General features: G+C 42.3%; 1 protein-coding gene across 2 annotated transcripts in view; it reads left to right on the forward strand.

Annotated features, from left to right (window-relative positions):
• The window catches only part of grsm (granny smith), a 47006-nt gene extending 30926 nt beyond the window's left edge, over nt 1-16080 (forward strand). For both annotated transcript variants that reach the window (XM_065426758.1, XM_065426757.2), the window contains exons 7-12: nt 1816-1893; nt 7198-7298; nt 7403-7457; nt 11303-11548; nt 13413-13523; nt 15698-16080. In XM_065426758.1, coding sequence (XP_065282830.1) covers nt 1816-1893; nt 7198-7298; nt 7403-7457; nt 11303-11548; nt 13413-13523; nt 15698-15847 — 741 coding nt within the window. In that variant the 3' untranslated portion in view covers nt 15848-16080. The remainder of the gene's footprint in view (nt 1-1815; nt 1894-7197; nt 7299-7402; nt 7458-11302; nt 11549-13412; nt 13524-15697) is intronic.
• The last annotated feature ends 6160 nt before the right edge of the window (nt 16081-22240 follow it).

Consider the following 22240-nt stretch of genomic DNA (forward strand, 5'->3'; position numbering starts at 1 on the left):
CATTACTGTGTCCAAGATTAAATTAAATGTGTTAATGACTGACTACATTAATCTTCGCACATCAACACTGTCCTTGGCAAAGGCAGATAGACTAATTGGATTGTGTTGAGCCTGCTAAAATGTGCCTGATTCTTCAGTACCCATCTAGTCAAGTACTCACTTTAATTACACAGGCACTCAGTCAGTGGAATTTGGCGTCTACCTCATAGACACTTTGAGACGAAATGAAATTGTCTCAGTGTTCTGCATGGAATGAGCCCTATTCATCGTACCTTAAACTAAAACCTCGCTTGTGTCCACAGAGCTTATATTTTGTACTGCTTTGAAAACTCACTACAAAGCTAATTTAGACGCAAAAGCAAGGGCAAAAACCAAAGCAAGGTTATTGTGAGGAGAAAAATAGAGGGGGGGGGGGGGGTTTAAGGTGCATGCATATTATAGTTGAACCTCAGTATAACGAAGTTGTACTTGCAGCAAAAAAAACTTCGTGAAATCGCAAATTTCGTTAATTCATGGTTTTAAAGTTTCAACAGTAAAAATATTTCACAAATTTCCAGAACATTCCTAGTTGATAGTATGTTCTCGGTAATGAATTATAAACAAATCACAAAAAGGTAGCACCATAATAGCGTGGCTATGAGTGTTAGCGTATGCGTGGTGCAGATCTTGCCAAGAGCAATGCATCGGTGCGACTCATGGCGTCCGAGATTAGCATGTTACATTGTGTGGTGCCATCAGTCTTGGACGCCATGGCTGATTGCGCTTATTGCCCGCAGCAGTCATCAGATGGCACCCTCGAATTGAAATTAAAAGCGCAGAAAGCTATGGGTATTCGTCCTAAGAAAAAAAAAAAAGAAATGTCGCGGTTTTGCGAGAAAGGCTGATGTGGATGGTGATAGCAAAGAAGACAACTACACTAAGTTTCGTAGATTTAATTGATCTCATGAACGCACGGGCAAAGATCTCACTTGATGACCAAGAATGCTCGCTGTTGCAACATGAGTGAACGCTTTGCATCATGGCTCGGAAACTTGAGATGCGTGGGAACGAAATGAACATCAAGGCATGAACCATCTCGGCTCAACTTTTGCACTTGCCGAAGATTACCTCCAAGGTACAGCACGTGGCCTGCGTATAGTCAGCCATGCATAACTACAGCAAGGGTAGCGACTGGTGTGCTAAGGAGAGAAGGTGGATAGGCTCGCATTACTGTTACTTTACTGTTTCTGCGAAAATAGGCGATACCTTGTGTATGTGAATGGTATGTGTGGAACTATGATGCGCAGGAACAATGTGTGTAGCTCCAAATCCAGAGTCGCCAAAATATAAAGAGTGGAAAAAAGAGAAACGTAAAAACTTGTGTCTAGTGTCAAGGTTTAAAAGATTAAGTGTGCGCTTTAAAAGGGAAGGTTTCATTTTCGCTCGATTCCGAGGCCACCCACACTTTCGCATTTCAGTAGTTCAGTTCATTACATTGCGAATTTCGTTAAGTCAAGGTTTGTTACATAGATGTTTGCCTGTAAAATTGTAGCTTGGTGGAAACACGCCTATGACCCTGTGCAGTAGCCCAATGGCTATGATGTTGCGCTGCCGAGCTCGAGGTCGGGGTTTTGATTCTGGCTATGACGGCCACATTTTGGTGAGAGTGAAATGCTAAAATGCTCATGTGCTTAGATTTATGTGCGCATTGAAGAACCCCAGGTAGTCAAAATTAATCTGGGGACCCTGCTATAGTGTGCCTCATAATCATATGTGTTTGGCACGTAAAACCCCAGAAATAAACTTTAAACATGCTTATGGACTGTTTTTCTCCAGACTGCTATGTGTGGCATGAAGAGAGACTGCGGTGGAGCTGCTGGGATTCTTGGGGCTTTTTATGCTGCCGTAAAACTAGTAAGTATGTTTGCTTTCTTTTTGCCTTGAACATGCTTAAGTGTTATGGACAAATTTCTTGCTATCGGTTGTCTGCACCAAACAAGCTTGATTCCTGCAATTTTATCTAGTATCAGCAGCTTTTGTTTACTTCAACTTGGAAGTAATCATCTATGTCACTTGTTTTCATTTCATTTTGCACAATTTTTGTCTCCAAATAACCCCTCTCGAATATATATATATATATATATATATATATATATATATATATATATATATATATATATATATATATATATAATATGAGGTCGGTGAATGGGAAGTTTTATCAATACAAATTGAATATGAATAGTCAAATGCAGACACATATATTTACAATAGAAATATTTATTTTGGAATAATTAAGTAGGAAGCTTCTACCAACTAATTTAAAAAAAAGACGGCCAACAATCACCCACAATTAAGATAAGCTTTACACACGATATCACTAAATGTCATTAAAGTAACTGCACAAATAATCTCCCAACATCTTTGCAGCCTGGTTAGCAAACAAGCTTTCCAAGAATGAATGGTGGTTTAAAAAATATCAGAAGTTGTAGAAAAAGAGCTGCTGAAGGACATGTTTCATGCCTTATGTTTTATTACATTTATTACTGAAATGTATCGCGTTTATTAAAAGCTGTATCAACCCTCTCCCCCCCCCATGTAGTACCCTCTCCTGGAGGGCCTTTAGGAATAATGGGAATAAATAAATATAAATAAATAAATTTCATTTCATTTATTATCACCTTCAAGGCCCAAAGGCGTTACACAAGGGGGGGGGGGGCAATACAAACACGTGTAAGAGTGGTTACATGCAAAACAATGAAAAAAAAAAACATTGCTGATTTTGTATGACTTTAAACAAGCAAAAGAAAATTTTTGAATTTAAAGAAGTAACACGGCAATACATTTGCAAAAACAAAAAAAACGAAAGACTAGGTGAAAGGGTTGACAAGGGTAGACTATTCCGAGTGGTTTATGATGGGTTCATGAACGATGTACGCTGGGAACAGAAAGTTATTCAAAGTGATTTGTTAGGTATTCACGAAATTTTTTGCGGTCAGTAGTACAGGTAACGAAGTTGTCAGGGAGCGCATTCCAATAAACAATTGCATCAGGAAAGAAGGAAGTGGTCATGGCAGATGAGCAGCCGGGTAAACGTCCTATGGCAGAGCTGCGACTTACGCGAGAGGAAGTTCGCAATGGTGGTTTAAGAAGGGGGTGCCTTGAGCGTGGACTGTAAAAAAAAAAAGAGTGCAGCAAACAAAGACGTGATATGATGTGGCGTGACTTCAGTGTTGGCAGACCTATTGTTTGCTTCAAAGAAGTGACACTAGTGTACCGTGAATAATGTGAAGTGATGAAGCGGGGGTGGCTCGGTTTTGAACGGATTCCAATGATGCGGCTAGGTAATCTTGAGATGGATACCAGACAGCGGAAGCAAATTCGAGTTGTGGACGGACAAATGTCACGTACGCCAACTTCTTTACTTCTGGGGATGCCTTCTTTAAATTTCTTTGTAGATACCCGAGTGAGCGTGCAGGTTTGCGACGTATTGTTTCAATATGTGTTATCCAAGAGAGTGATGACATCAAAATAAGACCCAGGTACTTGTAAGATGAAGTAGCGCTGATATTGACAGAACTAATGCGATAAGTGGACTTAAAGGGACTGCGCTTTTGGCTAAAAGACATAGATTTGCATTTCGATAAGTTGAGAGGTATGTGCCATTTTTCGCACTATGACGAAATGGCATCGAGGACACGCTGCAGGCAAAGAACATCCTCAGAGGAGTTAACAGTGTTGTAAACTACGCAGTCGTCTGCGAAAAGTCATAGTTTATAATGTATGTTAGTAGGCAAGTCGTTCACATAGATTAGAAATAATAAAGGGGACAGACCATAAAACCATAAAAACATGTAAAAGGGCCCGTTGTAAAGGAAACATCACTGGTTGTAGCGTAAAAGATAAAGCTGTTACATGACAGATTGCAAGAAACGCTAAATTATGAACTACAAGCAAAAATCGCAGGTTGTCATGTAGGCTTTGCCAGTGGTACAAATTCGACAGTGGTTGCTGCAGTCTTGTCTTGTGAAGGAGGAAACCATTTACTCTTATGAAGTTCTACCACTGAGCGTGAAGTTGAGTTTGTTTCCTGGCTGAGATGACTGCATTCCTATAGGTGCGGGATGCAAGATTGCTCACATAGTATGCCTTTGGTGCATTTTAAGAACCCCTGGGAGCTTCGATACTGTGTCTCTCATAGCTGCAATGTTGCTTTAGGATGTTAGAGAAAAACTATTAAGTCAAGCTAAAGTGATGGATTAGTGCTCTAGAATCTCTAAGGCGTCAATATTATCACGAACAGAGCCTTAATAATAGAGAAATTTAGGCAGATTTAGGACATGATTAGAGACCCCCCCGAGACATTCAAGTACTTGCCCGATGACGAAAGCACTCCTCAGTCAAATTATGTTTCTAGTACTCAACCACTCATCGCACAAAACATCCTTGCATTGTATTATAGGACAAAATAAAATGCCACTTGTGCAGTTCTATTTCAGTTTTCGAAAAAATAACTGATTGAAATTATTCTTGACAATGGGTGGTTGAAAGGTTTTGTTTTCGCTCGACTCCGAGGCCGCCCATGCTTTCGTGTTTCAGTAGTCATCGCGTAGTGCTGCGCTTGTTTTGCTGGCTCGTGAAACTTGCACAAACTGCAAGTAGCAGAGAATTCAACTTCCATGTGATGTTGCGGGATTCCCGAACGGTCTACGCCACTTGACCAAAAAGCAGATGCAGCAGCGAATCCGCTACTCTGACTCGACTCGGTACCACCTTCTGTCGGGTGCCGTTTCACTCACCGACGGGGCAGCAAAGGTTGGTGATAACGTTTGGACGTCACCACTCCTCTGGCTGGGTGGTGTGAGATTTGATTGTCGAAAAAGGTATTCGCACCCTTCATATGCAATTTTCTCGTAAACGAAGTCTTTTCTTGGCACGAACCAACCGTTGCGAGGTTTCTAACAGTCCATGTCGACTTGGTATTTGCCTTTAGTGTCCCTTTAAAGGACTCCTGAATCACCCTATAAGCTTGATGAAGAAACAGTCTGCGGATAGCTTACGCTGCTGTGAACATCTCGGCCAAGTTTTGCAGTCGTGTGCAGCATGTGTAGCTTGCAAGTGGAGGCTGAAGTCTCCTTTCTCTCAAACGCTCTCTTTTCAACGGAAGCCTGCTCCTCACTCTTTCCTGGGAGCTTTATTTCGTAATATAGCAAATTCCCATACGTGGCTGCTATTGTCCTATAGATGACATTAATCAAGAAGGGTGTTTGGATCAGTGTGTGTCTTCCTGATGTTACTGTGTATATTTATTGACAAAGTTTAATAAACAGGCTGAAGTGAAAATCTGCTTTTGAATTTCGATAATTACATACTTCCGGAAGAAGCTGTCTCTCGCCTGCTCATGCTTGGCCGTGGCCGCCTGCATAAGAATTAAAATTTAGTGACCCTGCATATCGGTGTCATAGCCATTGGGTTTTCAAATGTAGCCAATTTGGCTAGTTTTGAACACTGAACTAGCCTCGAACCACGCGAAACTTAAGGTCAGACCACAGGCATGCTTGCCAGCGTACGCTCACTCCTGGCCGCTCCTGGTTCGACGCCTTGGCAGACTTCGCTTCGTGTTAAGCTATTGATAAAGGATGGTTAGGTGGGCTAGCTGGGAAGGCATTATTAGAAAAACTTGGAGCACTATAAACACATAGGACATTGAAAAGGAAGGTGTGTATGGTGTGTGTGTTCCTTTTATATGTCCTGCATGTTTATAGCACTCTTAGCTATTTATAGTACTTGTAGCAAGTTGGATGTGGCTGGAGCATATGAGCATGAGCATTCACTTGAGCTGTGTCGTGCACAAAGCAAACACTGCACATACTCACTACAGTTACATGTAGGTGTGGGCTGCTACATAGCGTATATACCCCAGCCACCACGGGCTGCCACGAAGAGTGTGCTGGCTGAGCTCACTGCGGCTCACTGAGGACAACTGCGTCTGGCTTACATTTGGCATGTTGTAGGTGCCAAAATAGAAAGTAGTGGCATCTACATGAATATGCAAAATCAAATTTGAACTGCACACTCGGTGATGTAGTGTAAGCACAGCGTTGTGGGCATGCCCCACTCCACCGTAGCCTTCGCAATGCAAAGCATTGAAGGAGTAGAAGCACCACAAAGGGGGTGTTTGATTGCCAATAACTCCACTTCTGCTGAACGCATTGAAGTACTTATTGCAACAAAGTAATTCTGAAATAGCCTATTTTAACTTCAAGTGCATTCCTCCACTTCGATAAAGTGGTTGAGGTTCTCTTTAAACTTCTTAACCCTCTCCACACAAGATTCTTTTCAGAAAAGCCGCTGAAGTTTCCTAAGATTTTATGACTGACCCGTTGGGAACAACTTTAGTTATTGCAGTATCGGCAGCTAATTTATTTTCTCTTGTACTTTACTATCATTTATTATTTCATGCTTTTGAATCTTGGATAGGTATGGCCACAGAAACAGTCCATATGAAGCTTGACATTTCTTGAAACAGAAGTTAAGCATGCTTTCGCTATCCTCCATATGTGGCATTCCTGGCACAGGGAAGAAAGGACATTGCAGAGGTGGTGGCAGATCGTTCTCATTGAGTCGTGTCCATGCGAAAGAGGCCGCCAGCAACTCACTCTCTTCCTCACAATTGCCATTACTAAATTGAAGCCCCAATTATGGCTCACTAGAGCTTTTCATGTCTAATTGTTTACTTGAGGTGAAGAAACATCCAAAAACACCACGATTCTGTTATTGAAAAAGTCTGCCATCATTGCTACAGCCCCCTAACTCTGGGCTGCCATTTTTAAAACCTAGGGATGCCAGACTCGCTGTGTTTCCACTAACTGCATTCACAAAACCAAGTTTTCTGGGAGACTGCTAGCATCTAGTAGCACAGAATTGGCACCAATATGATAACATGACTGCCACTTATCTCACTTGGTAGATGAAAGGAAATCTCTGGACGATTAAGATTCTTCGCTTACACATATTGGAAAAAATTCATGGACCTTGGCATGTAAAAGCTTAAATCAAGTGGTATGTATACTGAAGTGCTACTGTAATGTTGAAGCCCACGGTGCTTAGCTTACGTTCCATGGATGTTGCTGTAACCTAGTGATATAGGTACTATTTTGCTCTATTTGCCTCAGCGTTTGGAAAGAGGCGTTTGTTCTTAGTGTAATCTTTTTGCAGGGGTTCAGTGATAATCTTCATGCTATCTTCTGCCTGGCAGAAAATGCTGTTGGTCCAGATGCAACACGGCCTGATGACATAATTACAATGTACTCTGGCAGGTGAGTGGAGCCCCAAAGAGCTTGTTTGCATGTAAATCATGTTGATGACATCACTTTCATTTGGGCACATGCAAACAAGTGTTCCTTTTTCTGACTGCTTTCAGAACTGTTGAAATCAATAATACTGATGCTGAAGGACGTCTTGTTGTTGGTGACGGGGTATGTCGTCGGTGTGCTCTGTTAGAAGGGCCTTCTTTGTTGTATATTTATTTGCCAGTTTCTTACAACAACCCATATGCATAATGAATTAAGCAAAGCCTTTCCACTTTGGCCTGCTTCTGCTGTCAGTATTGAATACAGTCGTCTTCCATAAATTCGACCCTGACAGTACTGCTGAAATTAAACAAGATGCAAAAAAAAAATAAGGAAAACGCCAAAACGCACTGCCATTTCATTTTGCAGCAGTTGTCTAACACGCTCCCAAATCAAATGCCTGCCCACTTTCTATGTTTCCAAAGAAGAAAATTAATGTAAAAATTAGGTAAAAGCTCCTAAATAAAGTAGAAATCTAGCGCGCACTTGATTTTTTAGCAAGAAAAATGGGCAAGGGTCTAATATGTGTTGCACTATGGCGGCCAGGTTTCCCAATGTTAGCTTCGCTACATGGTGTTTTGAAGTCGGCTACGGGGCAGTACACTTGTTTTATGCTGTAAAGCATATAAAGGTAGGTTTGGTTTCGTATTCGATTGCGCTGCGCAGGCAATTTTTGGCGCCATTTTTGCGAAAAAAAAGTGTGCATCAGAATCACGTAAATACCATAAATGAGACATTGTGAGCCACAGTTATCACTTAAAAATCTTCCTAGGACAGGCCGAAGGTTGGCGTTTTCAACAGAAGATGGTGCGTGGGCAACACATTCACTGCCCTCTAAGCTCCGCTGAGACAGACGCTGCCACTAAAGGGATTGCTATTGGCATCGCCATAGGGGTCGTGCGCATGTGTGCTGAGTGGTCAAGTTCTAATTGCCCGGTGAAGGCAAATTTTAGTCAAGAAATAAAGGTTTGAGCATGGGCGTCGGCTGGGACCTTCGGTCACGATCAAATTAACTGAAGTTGAAATAACAGAAGTCTACTGTATTCGCAGTGTGCTGGAAGACTCTGTCCTTTCAGTAGTGTATTATTACTCCAAGTGACAATGTTGAATTGAAACTTCATCCAGGATTCGAATGCTTTCTGTTCAAAAATTTTATGGATCTGCCACTGGAATTGATTGAAACTGGCTACACTTACAAATGGTGCCAGATTGTACTGGCCTAGTTGGCCCCAGCTGGGTGTGGTTTGCTGTAAACTAATTATTGGTGAGCTGGCTTTAGTTGCAAACTGAAGTAAGTTTGCACCATGCTTTAGTGGCCAGCTGGACACCAGTTCGCAACAGGAGCAAGTGCATTTATGTTTTCGAACTCCGCTAATGCATGTTAGAAATGATTCTGCAGCAACTGCAGCGCTGCAACCCGGTAACCTGCACCATGACAGATAAGTGAACACTGCACTGTACTAGAGAAATTCACTCTGTTGACAACATTAACCCTTTCAGGGGCAATTTTTTTCACCATATGCGACCGCCCAGGGTCAATTTTTTTATTGCAGATTCCGATTCTTCTGAGGGACCTATTTCGAAAAAAATTTACCGTCATTTTTCTAGGGTGACCGTAAAGGGGAAAAAAAATATATTTTGCGTTGGTATATATGTACTGTGTTCAAGAATGACAGCAATAAAAAAAGGAAATAAACTTATAAGAATAAAAATTTGATGCATCGTTATACACATACTTGTAGGCTTATAAAATGCACACACGAGAATATTTAGCAAATGTCAGATGGTCCTGCTCTTACACTAATATTTACGTCCATGGCGTAATCGAACTGCATAGGCGAGCGTTCTCAAGAAAACTGTGTGGTTGTGTGCCCATCAAAAAACATGTGATAAACTTCCGCTAATCTTCATCTTATCGCCAACCAGAGGTGATTAGATTTCGCGAATCTCCCCAAAGCCTCACCCACCAACACCTCCCGCATTAACACACTCATCATAACTACGGCCGAGCAGTGGGAGACATTGCGGCTCAGCTTGGACCCAGAGGAGCAGCTCTGAGCCATCCGGTTGGCCGAAGACGCTGCCAGAAAGCAAGAACTGGCCGCTGTCTGAGGAAGGGGGTGATCGGGGGTTAGTCTCCCGACCCCCGTCACCCCTGAACCCCATCAAGAACATAATAGAGTTTTATCTCTCTCTCCAACAAAAATAAAACGCATGCACGGCGGCATCCTTCCTATGTGCACCTCTGTGAGCACTAAACGAGCGAGAAACAGGCAGTCGCTCTTTGAGCGATTAGTAACGAGATAGCCATCAGTTTCGCGAGCGCAAGAAGCTGAAACCGCCCGCGGAACAAAACCCAAACCGCTGCCCGCCCACGCGTGCGCCAATGCGCGAGCGGGAGTATATAGACGCGCCGGAGCAAACTAGCTCTAAAACAGACCAGGCAATAAAAACTGAGAGAGGGAGGCACGAGGAAAAAATTCCCTATATTCCCACATAGTGGCAGTACATGCCAGAAAAGAAAAAGTTTGAAAATTGGCACGCTTTTTAAATGTACAGACGGTGTCGTAAATATACGGCATCGACCATTTTCGACCTATTCATGGCACCATATATTTACGTCATTGACCCTGAAAGGGTCGACCAACAGAGAGGTCTGCTCCAGCCAACTTCTTTTTGCAATGCTTTTCTGAGGATTCTAGGATGATATGTAATGACTAGTATGCATGAGAATGCTTTTTTACGCAAATTATATGGCCCATTTGTTGTAGTCGAGCACCTGTACAATGAACACCTTTACAGTGAAATGACCTGTTTAATGAATGATTTCATAGGCCTCAAGCACTTCATTATGAAGGTCTTCGACTGTATGGGAAAAATTAATGCAAAAATAAAGTAATGGTTACAGTAATGTGAGCGTGAGTCTGGATAATTGATACTGTCGACAATCCAGGTGAAAAAAAAAGTCTAGATTATTGAGTCTCGGTAACAACCAATTAAGATTGTCAGAAACCAGCAAGGAAACCAGCTGAACAAGCTGGGTAGTTGCAGTTCAAGTGCAGCTGTTAGATTGCAGTTAGTCAAGTGCAGCTAAAGCTTAGTTAAAGCATAGATATTCCAGCACACAATTTCCTTCTGCATAGCCAAGCTGTAGTTCTGCATGTGTGACATATCAGAACGCACACAGACCTCTGCTGGCTTGCAAATGGTGAGCCATTCACAAATGCATGACATTTGCAATTGCCTTGGGGACTGACCATATCATCACATCAGCAGTAACTTCATTTGTACATATCAAATAATTTCCACCAAGAATGCTTACTTGCACTTTAAACAATGTCAATTTTATATACACTTAATTATTTGCAAAGTACTTTATGATATATTGGCTAAGCAGACTTCACGTGTGGCTGCTTCCTTAAGAGGCATCTCGATTCTTTCATTTGTGGAACTCATTCCATCGACCCACTGTAATGGTAGACTGTTGCCTGTGGGCTCCCAAGCCACAAATAAAAAAAAAAATTAAATTGGTGCTCTAGTTTGTTCTTGTTTTGAAGTCAGTCTGAACCAGGTATGACACATCTTCTGGTCTGTCAGCTACTGAAACTACCATTCCCAGTTGGTTCCAGTACAGTTAACGGGCTTAGGTTCCAGTTGGTTTCAAACTGTGACCAGCATACTCCTGTTATTCTGCAACTATGCAAACTGCTGTCCAATTCGCCCTGAGCTGGGATGAACTGTTACCTTACTGGGACTACTATATTTCCATCTGCAACCAGTTGATACCAGCTGTAACCAGGTAAAATTTCTCTTGGGATATTGAAATGGTTGCATGGCTCCTACAGCTGAAACAGGTGCTTTGCCGAGTTAAGTTGCACTTCTGTTACTGCTGAAATATTTGACTCCCTGGTGCTATTGTATATGGATGGACCTTTGCTGATTGCTCCTTTCTGTTGCACATTTGGTGTTAGGTGGCATATGCACACAAGGACCTCAAGGCTAACATAATCCTTGATATGGCAACTCTGACTGGTGCACAAGGTGTTGCTACCGGGAAGTACCATGCTGCTTTGGTTAGCAACTCTGCTGACTGGGAGGAGTTGGCCATGCGGTCAGGCATCCTTTCTGGTGACCTCATTCATGCCATGCCCTTTGCACCTGAGCTGCACTTTGTTGAATTTGCCAGTGCCCTCGCTGACATGAAGAATTCAGTGGCAGTGAGTACTGAATACTCATTCTTTTTGTACTAGCTGCAATTTTTTTTTGTGTGTGTATGCTTGTGGCTAAAGGCAACTTTGCGAGCACTGACTAATTGTGTCACCTTTAAGGGCTCTTGTGTTGCTAATGTTGCATAAATGGGGTGTCCCTTCGCCTTTGCTGCTTTGAAACATATCAAACTCAACATACTAGATGAAATACTAGATGCATTCGTCCTGTCTTCCTTCTACCTCTGTGTCTTGTCCCTAGCGCAGTTTAAGTTCACAAAAAATGTGTTACCAACTAGCCTCCCGGTACACTCTCCTTGAATACTAGATGGAGGGGCGTCAAAATCCTTCATTGCTATAAATTGTTGCCCACCGTCCGTAAGTTAAAAAAAATATATGTATTGGTAACTTGTTTATTTAAAGGATGCTAAAACAGGTTTGGATATTCCACTAAAATGTGCACTGGTGAGGATAACATTCTGACTGTCCTCATCGAATATAGTCATCAGTGCACTGTGTGGAGCTTGCAGCTGGTTGTGAAGGGTCACTTGCTGTTGTCTAGAGGTTGTTGCACACTGTTTCAAACTGTCTCAAGCTGTGCAGTAAATCCTAGCATAACATTGGCAGAAAGCATCATGCAGCCACAGCAGCAAGTTGTTGCATTGGCTTTAGACATTGGACCACCTGGCTGTATACTCTCAAAGAATAGTTTGGAGGGCTTTACAGGTGAAGACGCAAGTTCAAGGTGTGCTGTTCTGAGAAAATTTACTGCATGAAACTGGTTGCATCTTTCAAGCTGCACAAGTTGGCATGTGCTGGTTTTTTGATGCGGCAAACACAAACTACCGATTCACTGTCGTGGCAAATACAGCATAAGTTTGCAAGGTTATAGACAGTGCACATGTTAACTATATTTTATACGAAAAGCTAGCCTTTGCCCCAGTGTTCGAATGGGACCTACTCAATAGGAGGAGGCGTAGGCCATCCTACTGCTGTTAATTTTGCACTGTGCTGCTCATGTAGCCAGCATCGCTCTGTAATTGAGCTTTCCCTCTTTCAATCAGCATTTAACAGACTCACATGAAGCTGCAGTTAATTGAGCAGGAATAGATGCCAGTGTGCTCTTTTTTTTTCAACAGCCATCTTTCTGCACTGAGAACTGATCCCCATAATCTCGAGTCCTGTCGACTCAGAATAGTCACTGTTAGTGAATTGTACCACAAGGACGAAGGACACTGATGTTTTCTCTTTTTAAGAAGATATGCTGAAGAAATGTTACAACTGGCACTTCTTTTTTTTTAATTCTTTTTTTTTGTGTGTTTCAAGGAACATGTGAAAGGGGGTGCATTTTGGTACTGATCAGAACCTGCCTGAGCTGAGCAAACATTAAGCAAGCATTTAAGGTTGGTACAGAAAGCATGAGATATCTACACATCCAGCTGCTCCCTGGCTGTTCCTGAGTTGCAGGGCATGGCAGAAGGCCTATGTGGTACATACCTGCGTTGATGTCACTTCCGGTGGCTTTTCTTTTTCCTGGTCTTCCTCCACTGCAGTTGATGGGCAGAGCTATTACTGAAATTGAATCGACGGTTTCTGTTCTCTGACACACACAATATAAAAAAGAATTTTTGTTGAATTACACTGACAGCTTTCCAAACCATTGCATCTTCGAATTGCCAAACCATTTCAGTTTTACTTTAAGTGCATCTAGCCACTGGTTGATTTTGTATCTTACATTCAGTAAAATATAGCCTTTCAGAGCTAGGTTGCTATATTTTTGTGTAGCCGCCATTTCCAGCTCTGTTTCTCACATAAGTTGCTTAAATTTATGTTGAAAGCTCTTCAGGCTTCATATAAATTGCTCCTATTTCTACAGGACCGCAACAATGCCCAGCCATCCTGTGCTGGTTTGTTCATTTGTTCTCATCTGGGCTTTGAATTTCCGGGTGTGTGGATGCATGTAGACATGGCTTATCCAGTTCACTGTGTAAGTACTTTTACATTGTTTGCTTTGCCTGTGCTCATTATAAAACAGTGATTTTCAATGTTTTTTTAACACACCTTGTCGCACATAAGGAATTCTTTTAAACTTTGGGGTTCGTTTTTGTGGTGGGGCAGGGACTGGTGTTCTCAAACATGAAATAAAAGGGAAATCAATGTACCATGGTGTGGTGTGCTGCAGTACTGTGCAAATTGCATGCCATGTGTGACAGTGTGGGCTGTTCATAAACTATGTAATTCACTCACAGTGAATTTGCTCACAGCTTGTGCTGTATGTGTACATGCAGTGGACAATGTGAACTAAATCACTTGTTTTTGTGTACGTGCATTACAAAGGGATGTGCAATCAAGGGATGGGTAAAAGAATTTGAACCCTGTTACCCTGAGTAACGTAAGATTGGCAAGTGTTTAAAAGTTGTGAAATTGCTCTGTTTGAACGTGGACTTAAAAATACTGAAAATACTTTCCTTCAATGAAACATAGCTAACTATAAGTCATTTGTGAAACATCTGGTCAGCGATGTTGTAATGATGCCTTTTCTCAATGCTGGTGAGTGAGCGGTCACATTCAACGCTCTGCCCAGGGCCTTTTGACTACTCACGTACATGAAAAGCGTGGAAAGGCATTAGCATCGGAAAAGGCATCGCTGCAGATAGCGGCCCTACTTAATTTTTTTTTATATGCTTGATTTGAAGGTGGAAGCACCCAATATTTTTGAGTGCTAGCTGCATGCCAAGGAACATTGATCTAGGCTTGGCTCCAGGTGTGATTAAGTACTCAAGCAACACTGCCGAGTAAAGGTTTAAGATGCCAAAGTTTTGTTACCTTTAACAATGGTTAGCAGTGGAATAATGTGTGATGGTGGTAGCAGTGTTTTTACACCCCACAGAGTAGAAAAAATAATGAACATTTGCCAACAGAAAAAGGACTATTGCGTAGACCATTCTAAAAAATGGGTGTGCTCTTTGGAGCCAGCTCCAGAAGCAGAGGGCAGGCTGACCTTGTTATGAACCTATCGAACCACTGGCACTGCAGTGAAAATTATTCAGTGGTACGTGGAAGAAATTTAGAATGTTGTCAGAAAGGCACATTATTATATGCCGTGATCACTTTTAAGTTTTCTGGAATTGTTATATATTGTCCGTTGCAGATAACATAATTCTAGCCCTTGAGCTGGTTTATTCATAGAGGCGGGCATTACCTGCACGAAAAGTGAAAACATATATTCAACTAATTAAAGAAAATTACAGATGAACTTTAAAAAAATACTCCGTTTACAAGTCATTGTAATTGCTATCGCAATCAAAAGACCGACTCCCAGCTCACTGCTGCCACGTGAGGCCACAACGAAGTCGCAGTGAGCAGCCGAGCAAGTGCGTGCAAGCGGTGACAGATAGCCAGCACGTAAAAAGCGAGTGCAAACGATGCTGCCCCATTGCCTTTTCTTTTTTTGCTAGTTCTAGAGAGTTGGGTGCAAAAGCTTTTCAAGATAAGGAGCGGAAGACATAGGTTGAAACCATGGCCATTAAGAAAATTCTGAATTAACTCAAATTTTAATGCCTCGAAATATCAGTTCATGAGGTTTTGCTGTATTGCAACACGGTGGTAGCAGACACCAGTAGTCATTTGCTTCCACAGAATGAACAGTCACGTACTTCTTTTCAGAGTGCAAATTTCATGCTGTGCACCATACATGAAACATTTTACCATGATGGTTCAGTGGTTCATATGTTCCTTTATATGCTCTGTATTGAACGTTTGTGCAAAACGTTTTGGTTTGAGTTTGGGATGAGCTTGCTTGGAAGACCACCCTCTGGGCTATCTCAGTAGCTTTGGCTATTGCCGAGCACGATGTTTGTGGCCAATGGGAGCCACATTTATAAAACACCTGAGCATTGAGGTTCCAGTGCACATTAAATAGCCCTAGGTTGTCAAAAATAGTTGGGAGTCCTCCACTATGACATTTCTCATAGACCGAGTCTAGCTATGAGACTTCCATCAGTTGTCATTATTGCTTGAAATACCTTCTGTGGTGGCATGAAGGGTTAAAGCTTAAAAGGAAGAAAATGAAAAGGTGTCATTTTTATGCCAAAGCAATGTAGTATGTTATGTTTGCAATTTATGCAATTTATATTAATAGCTCTGGCTCTTTTATTCCAGGGGGAAAGGGCAACAGGCTATGGAGTTGCACTCCTCCTGACCTTGTTTGGACACTGTTCAAAGAACCCACTTTTGAAAGAGCTTTCATCTTGGTGCAGTGCCAATGCAGATGATGTAGAACGGGCCACCAAAAAAATACGGTTGGTCTAGTGTAATCTTTTTTCAAGGCTTTATTGCTAGGTCAAGCTCCAGTATGCTTTTCTTTTTCAAAAAGAAATTTCAGTCTGACGTGGTGTTTTTAAATAAGAAAATGTCATGAGTGCATCTGCTGCCCATTACATGGTCATGATGCCATGATGTTCAACGTTTGACTTGTGGTTGTGTGCTTACAATGTGTGTGTGGCTGTGACTTGAGTTACAATTAAACATTTTTACCCATCTGACCATTGTGGGACATAAGGCTTGTTGGCTTGTCCTGGCTTTTCTTTATAAAGAATTTGAAATGTTCCAAGAGGCTTATGAAAGCTCGTCTTTTGTCGGATGCTTACTGACAGTATGCAAAAGCTGGCTTCATATTCATACTACACTAAGTTGCACCAGCAAAACAAACTGAAAATGAGTTCATAATGACTGTTAGTCCCAGGTATTTCAGGCATTCAGGGTCAAACCAAATCAGCTCCCTTTGGATCCTAATTTTAAGGTAATAAACTGTAGTGGACTTAAGGGCAAGACACCGGGTAAAATGGCCAATAGAGATGTCTAAATTTGGCTTTCGGTCCACTACGGTGTCTCTCATAGCCCCAGGGTTGTCTTGAGGCATTAAACTCTGTGAATAAATTTTTATAGGTGCGGGTCTACACCTGGCATTACTAAACATTGCCAACATAGTACTATCGCTCAGGGGAAGGGGGGCAAGGGGGGTGGCTTGTTATCACTGCACGCTCGTGCATATGGTTGCTTTGTTGTGCAAATGCCATAGGATATTTTTCAGTATGCTTGCTCCCAACTATAACTCCGATGCTGTTAATTTTATGCAGTGGAACACGCTCAGATTTTTGCAGTTCATTTTCATCTTGCAAGATGATGTCCTGCTTCTCTGATGACGGGTAGTGACTTCAGTACAGGAAAACCAGGGCCTCCAATATTGCAATTAATCGTTTGTTCCGCATGCAATTGACACAATTGCACACTGCTATATAGGAGGCCAAGCAAAACTCTCGCATGTGCCGCACTTTAACAAAGTATTATTAAGTTGGCACGTGCTTGGTAAAAATCTAACCTGCTCATTGCTTGCCTGGCATCTACAGTTAAAACTCAATCTAACGAAACCCAATTTTATGAAGTTCCTGATCTAACAAAGAAATTTTCGTTCCCCGGCAGGTATCTATAGGGTTCAGTGTTGTCATCAACCCGAATTAACGAAACTATTTGCACCAAACCTGATTTAACAAAGTTTTTCCTGAAATAAATGTAAAAATGGCAGTGATTTTTTGCCACTTTTGACAGAGACTGTTTATCTTCGAGTGTGCACTGTAACGCTATCGCGTTACAGCGTCTGAATGCCCTAGTAACGGCCCCAGCTTTATTTTGATGAGGCTGCACGCTGCGCCCATGTGTGAAATAATCTACTCGGCAGTTGGTAGCGCTCTTATGTACCAGATAGCGCTAGGGGTGGCAGTGGCATCCCAGCCAGTACTCTTTCAACCATCTTGAAAAGAAAGGACGCCATCATTTGGGCCGCTTCATCCGGGAACATGTCAAAGAAAAAACTTTTGGCATGCGCAGGTATGAGTTAGCGGCAAATACAATGCCGCGGTACCTTTTGGGTGTCACTACATTACAAGTTTAGATTTTGAAGAACCTAAAAATCCCTTTCTCGATTTTATAAACTTCCCGATATAACAAAATAATTGGAGTGTGTTCATCACTTCGTTAAATGGACTTTTGACTGTATACATGTACAAAACATAGGCATACAAAGCCACAGCCACTTGGAATCTTGGAATTGGAGTTTGGCATTCCAAGCTTGACTTGGGAACAAGTGCTTTTTCCCTACCATTCTTGTTTGATGTGGCATGGGTTCCTATTGCATGAGTTAGCATTGGTGTGGTTTCGACATCGATGTCGGAGAACTGTGCATACAAAGCAATTATGCACTGAATGATACATAAAATCATTACTAATGCCATAGGGGAAGATTACCGAATGTTGTCTGCTACTAGAAGGTGGCATGGTTTATGGGTTGTCCTTTTGTTTCACCTGCTTCATTGTGTGCTAAAAAGAAAGATTAAAGTAGATACGGAGTTGTTAGCCCGTTAGTTCCCAGTATGTGAAATTCCATTCAGAACTTTAAAATATTTCTATTCAGTGACAAATTCGAATTTATAGTCTGGATTATAAGATGTTGTATATTGCAACACTGGGGGGCAGTAATGTACAAAATGGATGCCAAGCCAAGCAATCTTCATTTCGTGCCGCCTCCTTCAGCATGTATCACATGAAAAACGGTACAAAGCATAAGTCTGCTTGTTCGCAGCCTACTGAACGTAACCTAGAAAACAGCTGTGGTCCTTGTTCAAAGAAAGCATTACTAGACACTTTGAACAGAAGACATATGTATATCCCCCTTAGCATGCCTTACAGCAGTTTCACCATACATTCCAGATGAACTAATGTTCCTTGCTGTGTGTTCTGACATTGCGAGGGACATTCAAGCACACTTTCTTCTTGAGCAGTATGACATTCTCAATAGAAGGGTGCCCTGGTAGATGCTTATGGTACAGGATAAGGCTTATAGCAAGCTCTGAAAGGAATTCCCTCAAGGGTATGGGCGAGGATCCCTGCTGCTGAAAGTTTTTCTGCATGAACCACGCATTTACAGCAGCCATTTTCAGTGTGCAAAAATAAGTACATGATCATTTGGACTTCGTGGAAAAGTTACAGAAATGCATTCTGTCGAGAAGGTTGACACACCCCAGTGATCTGGTGTGGGCTGGAATGATCACTGGACGCTCTACAAGAACATGCTTATTAAGAACATGCTGTCCCCTTTTCACAGAGGCAACTGGGTTGACACCAATACAGTTGGAAAGGAGAGTTATACAGTAGCTAACCGATTTTTCGGACTTCAAAAATTATGTATATTACAGACTTCACAATGCACCATCATTGTTCCCATAGAGCTAATGCATTTTTGCGACTGATTTTTTCAGGCAACATAAAGCCAAAAGTTCGATTTTCCGGACATAATTTGACCAGCGCTATGAATCGGGGAGCTGCACGACTAGCTTCAGATCGGACTTGAAGTGCCTTGGATCGGTATAGTAATTTGATTAGCAAGTATAGGAGGTGTCCAAATGCATGCGGCAGTGGTGGCGCCTGTTGTAAAAAACACCGATCTTAAAGGCCATGCTTCTGCCTGTAGCCTGTGGTGGAAGCGATTTTGAGAGCTGGAAACCGGTCATGCGTGGCCAGTTTTGGACACCACCTATGAACACCAGGTGACGCTCACTATAACCACCACCATCATCAGTTTTGCCTCGGTGTCGTAGGTAGTGTCATGCACGTTTTCGTTCAGTAGTGATCCGCCAGCTTTTATCCAGTACAGTGCAAGTGAAATCATCGCCTGCCATCACTAGCTGCCATACAACATATCGCTATTTCAGTGTGTTGCGGTCGTTCATTCAGCGCAACGCTGACATGTTTTCAACGCCATGGCCCCTGCTCTTCACTCGCCTCCACCATATGTGCCGAAGCATGGAAAATATTCGACCATGACGGTAGACAAGAAGGCCGCCATCATCGGACTTATCGAGCAAAGACAGACCCAAGTCAACGTCGCAAAGGAGTTTAATAGACCTTGCCTGATTATGTGAAAAAAAGAAAAGATCTTGTCTGCAGTCTACCAGTCGCACTGCAAAAGTAAAAAAAATAACCGCAAAGGACAACATCCAAAGCTTGAAGAGGCCCTGCAGCTGTGGTTTAAAGGAGTCCTAGCAAAGAACCTCCCCGTTTCGGGCAACATGCTCAAGCTGAAAGCCGAGATGCTCGCTTTAAAAAGGGGCATTCAGGACTTCCAAGTTCACCGATGGGTGGATCCGTGGGTTTCAGAAAAAGCACGGAGTCTCTTTCAAGAAAGTTCGCGGGGAGAGCAGTGCCGTGGATCAATCTACTGTCGCGGATTATCGGACAAGTAAATTGAAGGCTCTACTACAAGAGTATGCTCCTGCAGACATGTTTAATTGTGATGAGACAGACCTATTCAAAATGCTGCCGGACCATTCACTTTCCTTTACTAATGAGGCCTGCGTTGGTGGGAAGCATAGTAAGGAGAGGGTAACTGTCATGGTCGGGGCAAGCATGGTTGGCACTGAGAAACTGCCCCTTCTAATGATAGGGAAGGCGAAAAACCCGCGTTGCTTTAAGGGTGCGAAGAACCTGCCTGTGTGGTACAGCAGCAATACAAAGGCCTGGACTACACAAAGCTTGTTCGAAGATTACGTCCGCCGTCTGGAATGGATGTTTGAGCACCAGAAGAGGCAAGTGGTAATAGTCGTAGACAACTGCGGGGCCCAATGAGGAAGTACCCAAACCCTCTCAAGTGAAGCTAGTCTAGCGGGACTCTTTGAGGAACTGTCAGGCATTGTTTGGCATATAATTGGTCTTAGTGAGGTTAGAACTGGTGACCAATCCACAAAAAGGGAGACGTTAAAGAATTGAAAAATTATAGGCTCGTTAGCTTACTGCAAGTATTATATAAAATATTCACCAAGATAACCTCCAATAGAATAAGGGCAACACTGGACTTTAGTCAACTGAGGGAACAGGCAGGCTTCAGGAAGGGATACTCTACAATAGACCACATCCATATCGTCATTCAGGTAATCGAGAAATCGCAGAGTACAATCAGCCTCTCTCTATGGCTTTCATAGATTATGAAAAGACATTTGATTCTGTCGATATACCAGCAGTCATAGAGGCATTACGTAATCAAGGAGTACAGGGCAGTTGCATAAATATCTTTGGAAGTATCTACAGAGATTCCACAGCTACCTTAATTTTCCACAGCTAGAAAGATGCCTATAAAGAAAGGGGTCAGACAAGGAGGCACAATTGTTCCAATGCTTTTCACTGCATGCTTGGGAGGAGTATTCAAGCTATTAAACCTGGAAGGCTTAGGAGTAAGGATTAATGGTGAACATCTCGACAACCTTCGGTTTGTAGATGACATTGACCTGCTTGGGAACACTGGGGACGAGTTACAACAAATGGTTAAAGGGACACTAAAGCGAAAAATGATTTCTTCGGCATCAGTAGATTACCGTTCTACAACAACAAAAACACCTCTGTTACAACGATAAGACGTTTGGTAAGCCAGAAAAAGCGCAAGAACGAAATACAGGTGGCGACACCTACTTGACTTCCCGCACCTGGGGTCTGTGACGTGTTGGATTTTGATGGCATCTTATAGGGCCTTCTAATTATATATAGCGGTACAGATTAACTACATTGTGTTCTAAAGGATCCAAATATTAAACATGACAAGTTTCGGGAACCTTTGTTCAGCCAACGCGGCCCAAATGCGAAAACATACTTTGGAATCCCTGACGTCACGCTGACGTACCGGCGCTGGGGTTTCGGCGCGAAATTCAAATACTGATACTTAGACCTTCATTTTCTCATGTAAAAATCAAACTTTTTTTTAAACGACTGCCTGCAGGGTACTCAAACAATGATCCATTAGTCTAAACTGATTGTTTCGCTTTAGTGTCCCTTTAAGGACCTTAACAGAGAGAGTCTGAGAGTGGGGTTGAAGATTAATATGCAGAACGCTAAGATAATGAATAGCCGGGCAAGGGAACAAGAGTTCAGGATCACCAGTCAGCCTCTAGAGTCTATGAAGTAATATGTTTACCTAAGTCAATTACACAGGGGACCCTGATCATGAGAAGGAAATTTACAGAAGAATAAAAATGCGTTGAAGCGCATTCGGCAGACATTGTCATATCCTGACTGGAAGCTTAATTCCCATTATCATTAAAAAGAAAGGTGAACAATCAGTGCATTTTACCGGTGCTGACATATGGGGCAGAAACTTGGAAACTGAAACTGACAAAGAAGCTTGAAAACAAGTTAAGGACCATGCAAAGAGCGATGGAACGAAGAGTGTTAGGCGTAGCGTTAAGAGACAGGAAGAGAGCAGTGTGGATCAGAGAGCAAACAGGGATAGCTGATATTCTGACATTAAGAGGAAGCTTTAGCTCGGGTGCTCCTATCTAAATACACGCAAAAGAAGTTGTTTTTCTCGCAACCACTGCATCTAATTTGACGAGGTTTGTTGCATTTAAAAGAAAAATTTAAAATCTAGTGACTGTCTGTTTCGAATTTTCGTTTTAGGCCGACAATTTTTTATTGGGCAAAAATTGCAAATTTTCAGAAACTATCACGTTTACAACTCCAATTTCACAGCCTGAGTCCTCTCGGTGATGTAATCTTCCTTCGTCTAATTGTATGCTTGGCTATCACTAGTACTGCTTCACATTCCCGGCGAAACTGCACCCTCTCTCTCTCTGTTTTCTTTTTCTCTGAGTGAGTATAAGCACT

The sequence above is a fragment of the Dermacentor albipictus genome, chromosome 1, assembly GCF_038994185.2.
Source record: "Dermacentor albipictus isolate Rhodes 1998 colony chromosome 1, USDA_Dalb.pri_finalv2, whole genome shotgun sequence".
In the NCBI taxonomy this organism is placed as follows: domain Eukaryota; kingdom Metazoa; phylum Arthropoda; class Arachnida; order Ixodida; family Ixodidae; genus Dermacentor; species Dermacentor albipictus.